A 16,060-nucleotide genomic window follows, 5' to 3' on the forward strand; every position below is an offset into this window, starting at 1 on the left:
AAAAGAAGAGGAAAAATATGCAGGTCCCACACCAAGGTGTCTACCAAGTTGACATTTCCAAATTCCCTAAGTTTTGCAGGTTTTCCCTAAGTGTCTTCGCAAAATTCCCTGAGTGACCCAGAACTTTGTTTTATGTCAAGATGGGCTGACACCATGTAGCCCGATGCTGTCACTCTCTAGCAAGCATATAAAAAAATAAAAAGTGACTTAATCCAGTTTGAATAGCAAGGAGTAGCATTTATTTTACTCCAAAAGAAAACAGAAGGGAAGGGTTAGTAAAGTGCACAGCGAATAAAACATCTTCGAAAAAAAAAAAAAATGGTAGAATCCACTAAAAATCCAGTCGAATATTCTCAAATGCGAATAAAAAGTAGATGCATACAGAAGTAAATATTTTCAAATATGAGCTATTTTCATCAACTGATAGCAAGCTCATTGGTATATGAGGCCCAAACTTTGTCAGAAGTGAGATTCTCTCGCAAGAGCTGGTGAGTCAACCTCAGCTGACATACTCTCAGCCCGCACACAATGCCTCAGTGCTGCGTTTCACTGCTTTAAAGAGTTTATTTTGGTTTGAATGAGAGACACCTGCATCTTGTTTGTTGAGCTCAAGTTCCTTCACAGAAGCGACACAAAAGCTCCTTCAAAGAAGCGATGGCACACCTCCTTTCTCATTCATTTCTCAATGTGTAGGTCCTTCGTGTTCTCTTCCTCCTTCCGCCTTGCGTTCGCCCCACGGATTATTTGAAGCATCCTCTTGGTCAGTTGTACAATCAACGTTCGATTTTTCGGAATCCCTAGGGGCCGCGAAAACATCAGAAAAATCGGGCAGTTCAGAAAAGTGAATGCGTGTCTTTTATTGTCCTTAAGGGCTCAAATCGCCGCAGGCACATCCGAAAAAGCTCTGAAGGCCTGCCAGTACGATTATTAAGCATATCGGTGCTCTTACTGTGATAGGAAATGACGGATGCAGGCGTGTATAATTAAGGAATACATACTGTGTCCCGTGACAATTGACTCTTCCTACGCTTGTTATGCTCCACCGCAATACTTTCGTGTATGTTCACAGCGTAACAATGCTGTATTGAGGCGAAGCTGACTGTTGGGAACCGGCATTATGCAGCACACAGTGCTTTCCGAACTCCGAAGCCAATCGCGAGGACCACAACGGCGGAGTCCGTGCCATTGCTGACAACGGCGAATTCTTTCAATGAAAGACACAGCACCCAACAGCAAGAAGCTTACAGAGAACGCCGAAGCAGCTAGGCCTAACATTGCCACAGTGATGGCAACGACTGCCAGCTGATCTGCGTGCGACAGCGCTGGTTCGAGGCGGCGAGGTAATCAAAACGGCAGCGATGGTGGCTTTGATTAATGCTGTTTCGGACCTGCGGTCATGGCAAAAAGTCTGGAAAATCAAGCGGCGAAGGGTTCTTGCGTCCAAAATTTCAGATAAGTTTTCAGACATTCTAAGGGGTACGTGGTGCCGCAAAGCCGCCCGAATTATTGGGCATCCAGAAAGTTGGCAGTTGACTGTACACTGGCAACTCCAGCCAATGACATGGCATCAAAGACGATTCGTTGTGATTCCTCTGTTACTCAAGCCAGCATTACCGCGACTTTCGTTCCCTTTCAATAAAATTACCGCAAATTTTCCCTGACAGAAGCACAATTTCCCTGAGTTTTCCCCAAGTATTTCCAGACTACTCAAAATCCCCAAGAATTCCCGGTTTCCCCATTTGGGTTTCCCCATCGGTGTAAATTACTCCAATCTTGTAATTTATGGCCTCTATTGTGTTGAGCTAGAATCTGCAATTCACGTTTTCCTAGCGCGAAGCGAGGGATTATTTGCTTTTCGACAGCGCTGGCATTCCCGGGCAAGTGCGCGCTGACATTCTAGCCATTCGACGTCCACTGTTTCCGGAGCGGGTATGGGCCGGAGTTCACCGGCAAGCGCACTGGGACCTCCTGACCGTTCGGCGTCCATAACGCAAAAGGCCATCTGATGGGCACGCTCTCTCTTATGTCTCCCTTTACTCTCCCACCACCTGGCACGCGCTCCCTCATGGATGCTCACTGTGGCGGTGGCGCCATCTGTCGGCCCAGTGGGGAACCTTCGTCTAGCATGACAGACGTGTGCACTAACAACCACAGTCAACGGACACTGTGAGCCGCTAAACAGCTCCGCTGTTAAAAAGAAGGTGAAGGCAGCTGAGCGGGGCACTGCTGACATGGACTCGGAACAGGTTTGTGGCAGGTGTTTACCCCATCACTCATGACAACTTGTCTGGATAAACTTGCTCAAAACAAGTATCCCTCTGGCATATACGGAGTCTTGTGTGCCCTAAGACGGTGGCACAGGTACCATCACAATTTATAATTTTCATTTCGCAAACTAGCGCTACCCCGTCTTTTTATTGTGAACAAAGTTTATTATTTATAAAACTTGACTTTTCACATAGCTATACAACAAGCCCAAATATTCAACGGTAAGTATGTTGACATTTGCAAATGCAAGAAGCAGCTCCACTCACATCGATACTGCAGTCAGGCTTTTGGGCTGATGTTTGCGCATTGTTTTTGCTATCTTGTGGAGCTGTAAAGAGAGCACGAAAAAAATTTCTCCCATTTTCTTGCCACATAAAGACTGCAATAATATTATGGAACATTTAGTTTAGAGTACAGTTCTCTGCTTGCTGAGCACTCACCTGGTCAAAGCAGAACTTGCAGAAGTTTGATGGACATGTATCACACCTGCAGGTGGCTGGGCGGCTGCCACATTCATCACAGATAACTGCAGTAGAAATGAAACAACAGCAGCTCATCTATCTATGTCTCACAAAATGAGTGAATGAATGTGTGTGTGTTGTTTAGTGGTACAAGCACCAGTTATGGCCAAAGAGCGCCATGCCAGTGTTAGTGGGTTCGCAGTGGAGCGATGAATTCTAATAGTAGATGAGACGTGGTTGTAAAGGGGCTTAAAATTAGTAATCGTAAGGTGAATAACATCTAGCTGTAATAAGATTACGGCAATGACTAGTGATGTGTACTATGAACATGGAGAATGCATTGCAAAAGAATGATACAATATACAAGATATGTCAGATGCAAGAATTGGCAAGAAGTACTACTGCCTAAAAACAGAGCCTTGAAACACGAGGGCATGACGGCATGTGCTATATAAAACTAGTATCACAGCAACATACGCTGGAGAGAGGACGCGTTACAAATTTGTTGGGCTTATAACATGTAGGACAACATCATTCAAGAAAGTGAGGACTGCTTTGGTGTTAAAAAGTAGTTCTTTACCAAGAAATATAGCTGGATCAAGAGGGACACAATAGCGGCATACGAGAGGAAAATGTCTTCCTCTCTCTTTCGGCTTCCCGACACTCCAGGAAGACGTGGAGGACAGTCAGCCTATCACTACATATACCACAGGTTGGAGGCTCGTTACCAGTGAATAGAAAGTTGAAGGCCATATGTGTGTCCTATTCTGAGACAACACAATAGGACATCTGTTCTTTGCGTTTTCATGGTTGAGGGCCAGAAACCTAACTTCGACTTAATCACGTGAATCTTACTGCTCGTTTCAACGTCCCACAGGCGTTGCCAGGGGCTTCACAGTTTGTTTTGTAGGAAAGGCTTCAGATCTGAGGCAGGGGCAGCAGCAGAACAATTAATACCTTGCAATGCTATTGATTTGGCGATTTCATCGGGAAACACATTACTCTGGATTCCTCTATGGCCAGGAACCCAGCATATTACTACATGGTTATATTGCGCTCAGTTTTACAAACACGATATTAAGGAAGGACAGGACGTGGACGGACGTAGCGCAACGCTACGTCCGTCCGTATATTGCGCTACGTCCGTCCACGTCCTGTCCTTCCTTAATATCGTGTTTGTAAAACTGAGCGCAATATAACCATGAACGTTCACCAACTAGCCCCCTTCATTGCTTTACTAAATATTACTACATGTCTATGAGACAAATAAATGTTGCACAATATTGAGTAAAATTCATTAAACAGCATTTTTATGCTTTTGTAAAGAAATTAATGCTTTACAAGACTTAATGATTGTGTGTGAATATTATCGCTTTCTAAAGTTTAAATTTCTTTAGATGTTTTACCGTAGACAGTACTGCATAGGCTTCTGAAGATACTTGTTAGAAGGTTCAATAGGTCGGATTTGGATAAAGAGGGGCCAACAGCAGCGTAACATATGCCAGCATGCGACTTTGACGCAACGGTGTAGAATTCAGAGCGAGAGTACTTCGACTGAAGTTCACAGAAACGCATTGCGGTTTCAAGCTTAGGAGCGTGCTTTGCAACCGCTACAAAGGATACATCATGCTTTATCACCTGCCACTCCCAGGGTGGTAACAGCCTAACTGGAGGCATTAGGTGATGTTCCAGAAGTGGAACACCCATTTCTTCGCTAAGTTCTCTCACACGCAGTGACAAAGGCAGTCTCATAGACGGTCAATTATGAACACGTCAAGTCATTAACGGTTAAAGAACACGGATGTTCCCGATTAGAGTGCACTTCGAGAAAGTAGGTGAAGTTGACATATATTCTCTGCAAATGGAGTGACCACTCATTTGATTCTACATATAAACTTTCGACAGGGCTTGTTCTGAATGCGCCAGTGGCCAGGCGGATACCTAGATGGTGGACGGGATCTACCAGAGTGATATACCATGGCACCATAGTCCAGTCGTGATCAAATTAAGCTCTCGTGAAGATTCATTAAACATATTCTGCCACAGCCCCAGGATGTGCTAGATAAAATTTTCAGTAAGTTCATTGTTTTTAGGCATTTCACTTTGGGATATCTTATGTGTGGAATGAAAGTAAGTGTGGAGTCAAGTATGAGCTTGTGCTCTTTGTTCACAGGTATTTATTGCCCGTACATTTCGATAGTGGGATCTGCAAGAAGCCCTTTCTTCCTGGTGAAAAGAACACAAGAACTTTTGTGGAGGTTCACTTTGAACCAATTTTCGTCTGCCCGCTTAGACACTTTGTTCAAGCACTGTTACTTATTTCTCACACACTCTAAGGTTACAGGATTTGAAACCTATTTGTATGTCGTCTACATAGACTGAATAAAATATAGCTCGTGGTAATGAGGCCAAGCAGCCTCAAGTGCAGGAAGTGCAAGCAGCTCATCATGATGAACGAACATCCAAACGAACGTCCAAAAGTTCTGCACACGTACTGCGAGCGTACTGCAGAGAAAGTGTCGTTTTTAATCTCAAGATATGTTTTAATCTCAAGATTTTTTCTCCGCTCCATAGTTTCTTGGTTTTCATTCCACGCCTTCTTTCCGCTGACATTTATGTAACCGCTTGCACATACGCGCATGACAGTGTTTGTTTGGTCTCGCAGGCTATTTCCATTCGTTGCGCTCCTAAAAACCGATGTCTATCTGGTTCATAATCTCTCAAACGGCCACCACTAGATGCTCGCTCATTTACTGCTCACAGGGGTACGATTAGTATATCTGTTCACAGGCGGGCACTGGTATATACAAACGATGATGCCGTATAAGTCAGTGCTGCCACGCCTGCGTTTCTTTTCTTGAGACTCACGAAAACTGACTGCCCCTTGATGGTGATGGGACAAAGGATTACTGCAAGTTTCTGACTCATTCGGGTTTTCTGAAGGGTGCACAGCCATGAAGTTTTCTTTCGTGCGCTAATATAAACGGTTCAATTATCCTATGGGTGTGCACGCTGATTGCTCTGCTGCAAGTGAGTCAAGCGGCAATTCCTTTGATGCAGACAGTTACTGCCCAAGTGCCGAATCGGAATATCTATTTCAGTGTATCTACTTTTTTAGTTCTTACTATAAGTATTTATGCAAGAATATCCGTATTTATGAATAAGCAATGCATGTGACAGCACTCACAATACAGGGTGTTAACTGTTATAATGCAAAAAATAGGATAAAGAAAATTATCGCAGCACAGGACAAAAAACACAGTGCCATTTGCCACCCGTCTTTTTTGTTTGAGTCTCTGTCCTCGTCTCTCTTCAGTGTTAAGTTGTAGAACCCCTCGTGTGGAATCAAGGTAGGAGAGGAGAAGCTTAAAAATGAAGTGTTGAAACCCGATCCCTCATCTCGGTGCACCAACCAGGTCTCGGTAGCTGGCACTGCAGGTGCCGGAGTCCACTGCTTGTTAGTAGATTCCTTTCGCGCGAAGAGAAATGGGATGGGCAGCGGGACGTGGCGCCTTGATTTCAGCAGTGTTTGAGGCGATGCGGGGCAATATACAGTCGAACCTCGATATATCGAACAGCGCGGTGATCGCAAAATAGTTCGATATAGCCAGAATTCGATATATAAAATCACGCAGAAAACGCGTCAGAAACTAGCGCAAATCAATCAATGAACCAATCGTGGCGCAATAGATACTCACATGAAGCTTCAAACAAGGTATTTATTTAGTTCGCTGAAAGTACTGAAGCAGCCTAGCCTGCTTCATATTAGCAACCGCGTGCTTGACCACGGCGTCCTCAACATAGTCCAAACGGTCTACAAGAGACAGTCCAGTGCCTTCTATTGCGCCGCAGTAGCGGCGTACAACAGCCAAAGCAGCTACAGCCTCAGTTGCAGTCGGGAGCGGGGCAACATCGGCGCTTGCTGGATCAGCCTCGGCAGCGTCTTCGTTTGGCCGCTCAGCAGTCACTTCTGCCGCAATCTCCACGTCTGTTAACTCCGCCACTGTTTCGGTGCTGTCGTCACCGCCAACGAAGTCCGCAATGCACATGATGTGTGGCTCAGCACGGACAAAGCGCTCCAACTGGCTCCACAGCCGCCTTGATCACGCGTGCACGGCGGGGGCAAGCCTCGCCGTGCGCGCGTGATCGAGGCGGCTTGCCCCGCCGTGCGCGCATAGGTGCGCGCGTGATCGAGGCGGCCGTGCTGGTTACAAGCCGCCGCGTGTGTACGCCGCTACGTTCAAATGGCGCCCTCGGCGCAACCGATGTGGGCAGCTGTCGTACGCAGCAGTCTGGAACGCCGATCGCGCCGCCGCTATCTTCGAGAGTGTTGCGGGAAAGCTCGCCTCCTGTCAACAGAGCGCACTTGGTCTGGGGCGGCGGAGTTCGATATATCGATTTTACATCCAGCCCCGTTCGAAATAAACAATTAAAAATGCATGCGATTTTCCATGTGATATAGAAATTGTTCGATATACGCAATAATTCGATATATCCGTGTTCGATATATTGAGGTTTGACTGTATTTTAAATGCTGCTGACACAGCTTTCCTGAAAATTGCATCTGTCCTCAGGCACATGTGTCATTGCGTGGTGGCAGCAATTCTGTGGTGTTTAAGGCAAGTTTCTTTTATCTTCCGAGTTGCTTTACCTTGACGGTTTCCTCATTGATCTTGTCGGGTGTGTGAGAAACCCTGCAGATTCCTGCAGTATTGTCTCCAGTGAGAGTCATTATTTGTAATGCGTATGTCGTCTCTGAGCTCAATGCTGTGTTGCAAGTACGGACACATGTTCAGAGTGTTAGCTTTCAAGGTGAACGCTTGGTGATGCTCCAGCATAAAGCCGTGGATCAGATCTTCCCCCGCTTCACTGGCATCTTTTGTCATTTTTCATGCAGCACCTTCCACCAGCTGCTTGAAGCCGCCATCAGGCGCTGGGTAAATCGTATCGAAGTGCACAAAAGCATTGTCTCAAGGGCGCACTCGTTTGTTTGTTGGCAGAAGGAGGCAATTAGTGTCTCTCCCCTGCGGTGACCCATTATCTGTTTTGCGAGCAATGCCTCGGGCGGCAACATTTTCTCAGCGGGCTCTACTGGGATGATTGTGACATCGTTCATTGTGTGGAACGTTACATCGATGTTGGCAATTCGTCGCCAGTTTGACCCAAGTATCAAGGATCATGCTTGGTAGCTCCGTGATCATACCACCTACGAGACGAACATTTGATGTACCCATAGTAACGTCTGGCGTTAATGCACGCAGCGGACGTATGCTGCAGTTGAGCACTAGGACCACCTCGCACAAGACCCAGGTCTGCGTGGGAATGTCGTTGGTCAAAGCCCCTGCACTTGCGATGGATACGTTGGCACCACTATCTATGCATAAGCGAATGGTTTGTTGGTTGACATAGCCAGTCACGACTGGTATAGTGCCGCTGGTCGAACCCAAGAAACAGTCTGTTTGCCTTGCCATTGACCCCGTTCTGCCATCTTTGTCCTCCCTCGTGGCTCACCTCTTGTCCGCCAGGATCGTTGCTTCGCAGTCATGGGACAGATGACCGAGGTCACCGCAAATACATGATGGGGTGTGGTTGGTTCGGGGCGCAGAGGTCTCGTATCGTTTCTCCATGCATCTTGCATTGGCATGGGGGCAGGGCCATTGGCTGGTTTGCAACATTTGTCTGACCTCTGCTCATGGCAACCTGCTGAAGGCAGTGGTCGACCTTTCTCGTCCAGGGCAAGAATGTTCCATTGGCGCCTTGCGTTGGAAGAGCAGCTCAATACGAGCTTGGTTATCGATGCCACTGAGAATTAGCGAGACTCCCTTCTACAAGTCGGGATGGCGTCTTGTCGAGTATGGCACTTTTCGAGTACATATACTCAATTATGGCCTCTTTGTTCAGAAGGAGCCGTTTGAACTGCAGCTCGAAAAATTCCGGTATCCTAAGCCTCCGCTTGAACCTCTGTATGAGCGTGCTTCCACTCCTTCCAGGTGTCGCAACATGACCGGTAAGTGCTGTGCCAGTCCCTGGCTGATCCCATCAGTCGGTTTGGTGCTCTCGCCAGCATGAGTAATGAAGTGCAATGAGTGAGCACTGCAATCCACTCCACTGGCACAAATCCATCGCTGAGCCATTTTTCTTGGGGTGCTTCGTCGTAGGTTGGAATTGTGGATGAAGTGTCGCTCGTGGAGTAGATATGGATTGGCTTTGTTGCTGGTGGGCCTCTAGACAGCCCTTTCGAGAGCTGGTCTTGTATGTTGCGCACAGCCAGGATCCAAGCCCTGCATTGGAACATTCATGGAAGCACACAAAACCATCATCTTCAAGGGCGCACTCGTTTGTTTGTTGGCAGAAGGAGGCAATTAGTGCCGTTCCCCTTGTTCGCGTAGTTTGGAATTGTGGATGAAGTGTTGCCCGTAGGGTCGATATGGATTGGGTTTGTTGTTGGTGGGCCTCTAAACAGCCCTTTCGCGAGCTGGTCTTGTATGTTGACGAGCGCAGCCAGGATCCAAGCCCTGGAAGGCCCTGCATTGAGGGAGCCCCGCATTGGAGCATTCTAGGTGTCGTGGTGTTCCGAGTCTTGTCTTGTGGGTTTGTTCAATGTCAGTTTAATGTCAATGTTTGTTCAATGGCATTGAACCCATTGTCATCGTTGTGTCAGTGGAAGCGTAAGGTTGCGCTCCGTGATGTGAACTCGTGACATGTTCAGTCCACATTTGGACATGAGGTTCGTGTTGCTGACAACCTCACGGATGTCGCTCGTAGTTGTACGACTAGCTGGGCTCAGGTGACATTTAGGTCAGCACAAAACATCACGTTATGGTGGATAGCACATCCAGGTTCACCTGCTTGTCATCGTCGGCAGCCTGGATTGATGTTAACATGTCCATTGGCCCAATGGCTCAGCCACTTGCATTGTGTCAAATAAGCCGTTCGATGAGGTCATCCTTATGACCAAAACAGGGCAGTCTATGGCCCCTCAGCTCGTCGGCCAGTTGTTTCTTTGTGGCGGAGGTGACAGCGTTGCTTTTTGAATGACCTGGGCAAGCCGTCGACGATGGTGGCCTCAGACTCTGGGAACGAAGTTCGACATGGCATCGTTGCATCTTGTGGTTCATCCTGTTGCAATCCTGTCAACTGCACCATTACAGCCCTCACAATACAGGGTGTTAACTGTTTTAATGCAAGAACTGGGTTAAAGAACATATCACAGCACAGGACGAAAAAAACAGGACTGTTTGCCCCACATCTTTTTCGTTCAAGTATCTGTCCTCGTCTCTCCTCCGCATTAACTCCACGAACGCCCCCTGTAGAGTCAAGGTAGCAGAGGAGGAGCTCCGAGATGGAGTGTTGAAACACGATCCCTCAAACGATGGGCTCATCTCGGTGGTGCCAAGCGGGTCTCGGTGGCTAGTGCTGCCGGTGTCAGTGCACTGCTTGTTAGCAAATTCCTTTCGTGCAAAGCGGGGAGAGAAGTAGGATGGGCAGCAGGACATGACGCCTTCATTTCAGCTGCGTTTGAGGTGACGCAAGGCAATACCGTAAAAACCCACGTAGAATACGAGTTTTCTTTTTCCTATTATTAGTGTCCTAAATTTTTGCCTCGTACTATATGCAGATTCGAACAAAAATTTCAGTCAAGAATTTGGGCTAGAAGTTTTTGTTTCGTTATAGCTGCATAGCTATGGCTTGACTTTGTTATTGCTGCGTTGCTATGGCTTTGTTTCATTATTGCTGCGTGACTACAGCATCGTTTTTTTATTGTTGAGTGCGCACCTTGACAGCACACCTACAAACCCCGCTTAGCAAAGTGCATCTTTTTTTATTCCGCATTGAAGGACCAAGATGTCCGGACCATAAAAACAGTACTCGGCTGCTTTCAAGAGAAAGGTTATTTTAGCCGCACAGGATATCGGCAACAGTGCAGCCGGGAGGCAGTTTGGCGTCAACGAGGGAAGCATTCATGGGTGGCGTCGACAAAAGGAAGCCCTTTTCGTGTACAGCTGAACGCAAAGAGGCTTTCGCGGGCCGAAGAGTGGGACATTCCCGGAAATCGAACTCGCCCTGACGGAGTTCGTACGCCAACAGTGAGCCACGCATCTAGCTGTGAGCGTGGAGCTTATGCAGGCAAAAGCTAAAGAGCTTACAAGAGAACAAGAGCTACCGAGCTATGCCTTCAAAGCGAGCAAGCACTGGATTTATCGCTACATGTGTCGTGCTGGATTTTCCTTAAGCTGCTGAACTTCGATTTTGGAAAAGCTGCCCAAATCGTTCGAAGAGCTGCTTGTGGCTTTCCAACGTCACATTATTTCGCTGCGCAAGACGAAGAACTTCCAGCTAAGGCAAATCGGCAATGCCGACCAAACGCCGGCTTATCTGGACATGCCATTGCCCTCCACCATGCACAAAAAGGGCTCTAAACAAGTTTATCTGCGGTCCAGCGGCAACGAGAAAATGCCAGTTACCGTCATGTTGTCGTGCACGGCAGACGCATGCAAGCTCCTGCCCTATGTCATCTTCAAGCGCAGGACAGTGTCTAAAGGTGAGGAGCTGCAAAAAATGTGGTTGTGAGATGCCATGAGAAAGGCTGGATGAACGATAATCTTGTACTCGACTGGATAAAGTCCGTCTGGTGTAGGCGGCTCGGCATACTGTTGTCGTTCCCGTCCATCCTTGTGCTGGACGCATCTTGTTCCCATTTGGCTGACTCAGTGAAGAGGCTGTTGCGCGAATCTGGCACAGCTCGTCATTATCCCGGGTGGGATGATGTCTCAGCTGCAGCCTTTAGATGGTTGCGTGAACAAGCCGTTCAAGGACGCGTTCAAGCGGTGTTACACAGATTGGATGCGCTCAGGTGAGCCTGCAGTGACGTGACCGGGCGGCTGAAGAGGGCTTCGCCGGCCATGCTATGTAAATGGACTGTGGACGCATGGGCCAGCATACCAGAGGACCTTGTGCGTCGCGCATTCAAGAAGTGCGGCATCTCAAACGCGCTCGATGGCACAGAGGATGAGTACTTCTGGGAAGATATGTCCGACAAGGAACTATCCAAAGAGAGCGCAGCTGAGGAAGACAGCGATTGAAGTGCGGAGTGCAATTTAAATAAATGTTTTCCTCGAATTTTCCTAACTCATATTATACGCAGATAAAACCTTTTTTTCCATTTTGCATCCCAAAAATTTCACCTCATACTATATGCAGCTTCATATTACATGCGGGTTTTTATGGTATATCTTAAATGCTGCCGATACATGTTTACCTATAGAAAGTATTTTGTCACTTTATGGCTACTCAAAAAAATTGTGCTAAATTTTTTTCGAAATAGGCAAGTCTGAAGATTTCAAATCAATATGCCATAAAAAAAGTTTCAACCCTGGGGGATCACATTTGGTGAAAAAAATTTACCGTCAAAGGGTTGACGTCCTGAACCTATGTACATGAGCGTATGAGTGTTTCAGACCTGTCAAGATACAGTCATGGCTGCTGGGAACCGAACTTGCAACCCGAAGAAAGAATGAAACATGTGACACCAAATGGCAACCGCTTTTCGATGTGACGTTACACATGCAGCTTGTGGTCAAACAGAAGATGTCCTTGAAGCCAACGTTTAGACAAGGAGACTTGTCTTCACACCCTTGTTGAAATGTTGGCTGCAGAGCCATCTACTGTTCTCAATTTTCTTATGAGTCTGTGTTGTTTGTACCTGGCTGCACAATAATAAAAGGGAATTACACAGAGGAGCATTAGGCTAACGCTGCACCAGTTGGGTCATATTAAACAAATCACTGGCCCTGAGGTGAAAAAAAAGCCAATGCCACAGAGAACTTACCTGTAGGTACCGTGCCAGTGGCCTCCTTATTTTGAGTGGCGCTTGTCATAGTTAAGTTAAAAGGTTCCATCTTGAGTCCTCGGGCACTATGACGAAAAATTAAAAGTTAGTTGCTATTTTTTCTCTCGATTTCCAAATATAATTCACTCTTCTTGACCAGCATTTTTATCATTCTGTAGATTAGCAAAGCTTATACTTGTTTCAAAGCTCTAATGCAGTGGCTCGCGAACTTCTCCACATCAGAAGACCCCACAAACTGCTAACAGTTTACTATTAAGGAATACCATATTTATTTTCCGTGGAACACAAGCATACACAGAAAACAAAATTGTTCACGTTTGAATTGCTCTTTTGACAGGCAACACTTGTCGCACATTGAGAATAACATCCGAGTCCTGAAATTGTCTTGGCACCTGAGCACCTAGACTTCAGTTTGAGAAGCAATGCTCTAAGGCACACTAAATGAACCTTTACACCACATTGGCGATGCAATTCTGTCCAACTAAACTTAGAAGAGGACTGGCAAAAGGTAATGCAATGCAATAACATCAACACTACAATCTGTTTCATATTTGGCAGGAAATGCTGCACAAGTTATGCAAGCAGTATGATAACAGAAACCTTGTGTTTTAAGGCTTTGTGGTGGCTTGTACTCATAGAAAAACAGTAATATCACTCATGTGCGTTGTGGTTCATGACGAAACGCTCAGCTTTGTACAATCATATGTAACCTATATAAGTCACCCATTGATCAGCATACTCATTAACAAGTGCACTCACTATATAATACATGAGAAATTCAATGGATGTGAGTATGAGTCTCGCATAGTTTGACTGAGGTGGGTGAGGGGTAAATATTAGTGCATGCCTGGAAAAAAAAAAACAGTGTGAGCAAGTGCCCACTAATTTTGCCATGCTATCCACCATATTTTTCCTGCTACAGGAAAACCTTTGACGTAGATGGTGGTTTGAGGTTTTATTCCAAGATTGTGGCACAAAGAAACTAGGACAAAGACACTAAACAGGACAGAGGCTACAGTTTTAGCAGAGGAAACATTATTCAAGAGTGGTACAAATTTTTGCAATGTTCCTCCATTGTCCTCACAAAACACTGCATGCGTATGAGCTTTGGATAAAAAGGTCACATGAGAATAATACAGCTGTCAGTCCACCGACCACAAAGCAGCCATACTCATATATACGAGTATGGGACATTCAACAGATTATGTTTCAGACACTTACGAATGTGGACTTTATTTAGGTCTGCACTAAGGATTCAAACAAGTAGGGCTGCTACCTCAAAGTTATCTCTGCACTGCAATAACTTCATTATTCTACATCTGTGTACCAGTTAATTTTATGGCTATACGAGAGCACGCGTTCAGCTTTCAATTATAGAGGATTCACCGCAAGGACAAACATTTTAAAAAATGGCACCAGGTGAGTGCCCAAATGAATACACAGTGTGGAGCAATTAGTTTGATGCAGGAAATCAATCAAATTACTAGTTTTAATGTCCCAAAGCAACACATGGTCTACGTGAGGCTACGCAATGAGGACCTCTGATCATTTCGACCTCCTGGTATAGTTTAACGCGCATCTAATTTATAAAGGTCTGCTCGATTTGCCTTCACCACCTGAACCAGTTTACAAGGTGCTGCACCCTGCCATTCGTTTCAGCGGTCCAGCAATGGTGCCCTCTAAACCACTTCATTTTTTTTAAAAGGTGCAGGGCTTGTTCATCATTTTGCTGCACCGTACCAACTGTCACTGCCGCCTTGTTGCAGACGTGAACGTGCAAAGCAGTGGTGCAGCAGCAAGTGCAGCACACAGGCATAAGTGCGAATGAAACTCCGCTTACACACACTTGCTCTGTCTATGTAACACCAGGCATATTCACACCTCAGAAGCCGATCATACCTGCAGTTCAGGACCTCTCAGACTTGAGCGATGGCGCAAAATATAATAAGAAACCATAAAACCTGTACTGCATATGCACCTCAGCATTCCTTTCGAGTCTCACACTGTGCCTGCGCTGCTGAAATGAAGCTGCACAATTTCTTTACTTCTCATGCACCACCGTGAACTGTTTCACAGGGGTGCACATGAATCGAATGTACATTAAATACAGGAAAATTTTCACATTCCACCCTTACTGGAGCGTGGCTGCCACCGAGGCAATATGATAGATCTTGAGACAAGAAATGGCTTTACATGCCGCAAGTGCCATCAAAAGCATCTACAGACAACACAGTTAAAAAGCCACACAGGGTGCAGCAAGTGCGCACATATTTGATGAAGTGGAAATCAAAAATTTACAAACAACATTTTGTGCAACAGAGACCATATGCATATTGTAGAGTTAAAGCTGACTGTGCTCATCACGTTCTGGGTATCCTCAACTCCTCCCAACACGGCGTTAGACTTATGAGGCCTGATAGCTTACGGCATTTGCTGCGGCCTGCTGCTGGCTGCTCCAGTGCCCAATACATATGAATCGAGCAATAGTGCCTGGATGCAGCTGCTGTCAGCAAAGGATTGCTGTTCCTGAAAAAAAAAAAAAAAAGTTCAAGTACTGACAGTGGCCGACTACTGAGATGTGGTTCATGTCGCGCTCGATTCACTGCGGGAAATTGAACTTTCGGAAGCGTATGAAAGCGAGATTGTCAACCAACCTTGCAAACGGGACACTCGCACACGTGGTTCGACGACGCTCGGCTTCTTATACAAGCCTCGCAGCACGTGTGCCCACATTTTAATATTCGGGGCAGTCGATTGCCTCGCTGCTCTGAAAACAGTAAAATACGGTCGGTCAGCGCACAGCTTGAGGTCCCCATCACTCTACGGCATTCAGCCAATAAGTGACGACGGCGTTATTCATCGACATTTATTTGCACTTAACAAGCTCGCTTATCTTTGAACAAGCGCAAATATTGTTCTATGACTGTGTGAAAAGACAGAATATATCTTTTGTCGCCAGCCGACGCCAAGTGGCGTCTGTCAGCAATACAATAGAGTCGATGAGCAACAACCCCGAGCAACCAGAAACCCCGGGCAACCAGGAACGAATCAGTAAAAGGAGTGTTTCGCAGAAAATTTACAGCACTTCAAAGGCTTCTTTACACATCACGCCACCGCACCCAAGCAAGATTTGCACGAAAACGTATGTATATAGCAAGCGAAACTGCGGATAACGCACGTGCGCGGCATTACCTCTTGTTGTATAGGCCAAAGCGCAGGACGGGCACTTGAAACTGCTCATTTGAAACATAGCGGCAGAAGTTTTGTACTTCACGATGTCAACAAAATATCAGCTAGCTTGCGCTTAGCACGACTGTGACAACGATGCCACTAAACATGATAGTTCCTTTACCGGTAGCACATGTCTAATTTTTTGACAAACACAGCGCTTCAGCGTACTCAACACGACGAGTGAGACGAGAGCGACTCCAGTGACGGTTTTAGTGACGATCGGATTTGAGTTTGGTCACGTGCTCTTGGC

At 46.3% G+C, this 16,060-nt stretch overlaps 1 protein-coding gene across 2 annotated transcripts in view; it reads right to left on the reverse strand.

Annotated features, from left to right (window-relative positions):
* Window positions 1–16,008, reverse strand: part of qin (tudor domain-containing protein qin) — a 118,920-nt gene extending 102,912 nt beyond the window's left edge. For both annotated transcript variants that reach the window (XM_072288838.1, XM_055066525.2), the window contains exons 1-6: window positions 15,772–16,008; window positions 15,234–15,346; window positions 15,005–15,105; window positions 12,559–12,644; window positions 2,709–2,794; window positions 2,535–2,596 (exon numbers count right to left, since the gene is read on the reverse strand). In XM_072288838.1, the coding sequence (XP_072144939.1) occupies window positions 2,535–2,596; window positions 2,709–2,794; window positions 12,559–12,644; window positions 15,005–15,105; window positions 15,234–15,346; window positions 15,772–15,829 (506 nt within the window). In that variant the 5' untranslated portion in view covers window positions 15,830–16,008. The remainder of the gene's footprint in view (window positions 1–2,534; window positions 2,597–2,708; window positions 2,795–12,558; window positions 12,645–15,004; window positions 15,106–15,233; window positions 15,347–15,771) is intronic.
* Window positions 16,009–16,060: the final 52 nt, after the last annotated feature.

The sequence above is a fragment of the Dermacentor andersoni genome, chromosome 6 (genome assembly GCF_023375885.2).
Source record: "Dermacentor andersoni chromosome 6, qqDerAnde1_hic_scaffold, whole genome shotgun sequence".
In the NCBI taxonomy this organism is placed as follows: Eukaryota; Metazoa; Arthropoda; class Arachnida; order Ixodida; family Ixodidae; genus Dermacentor; species Dermacentor andersoni.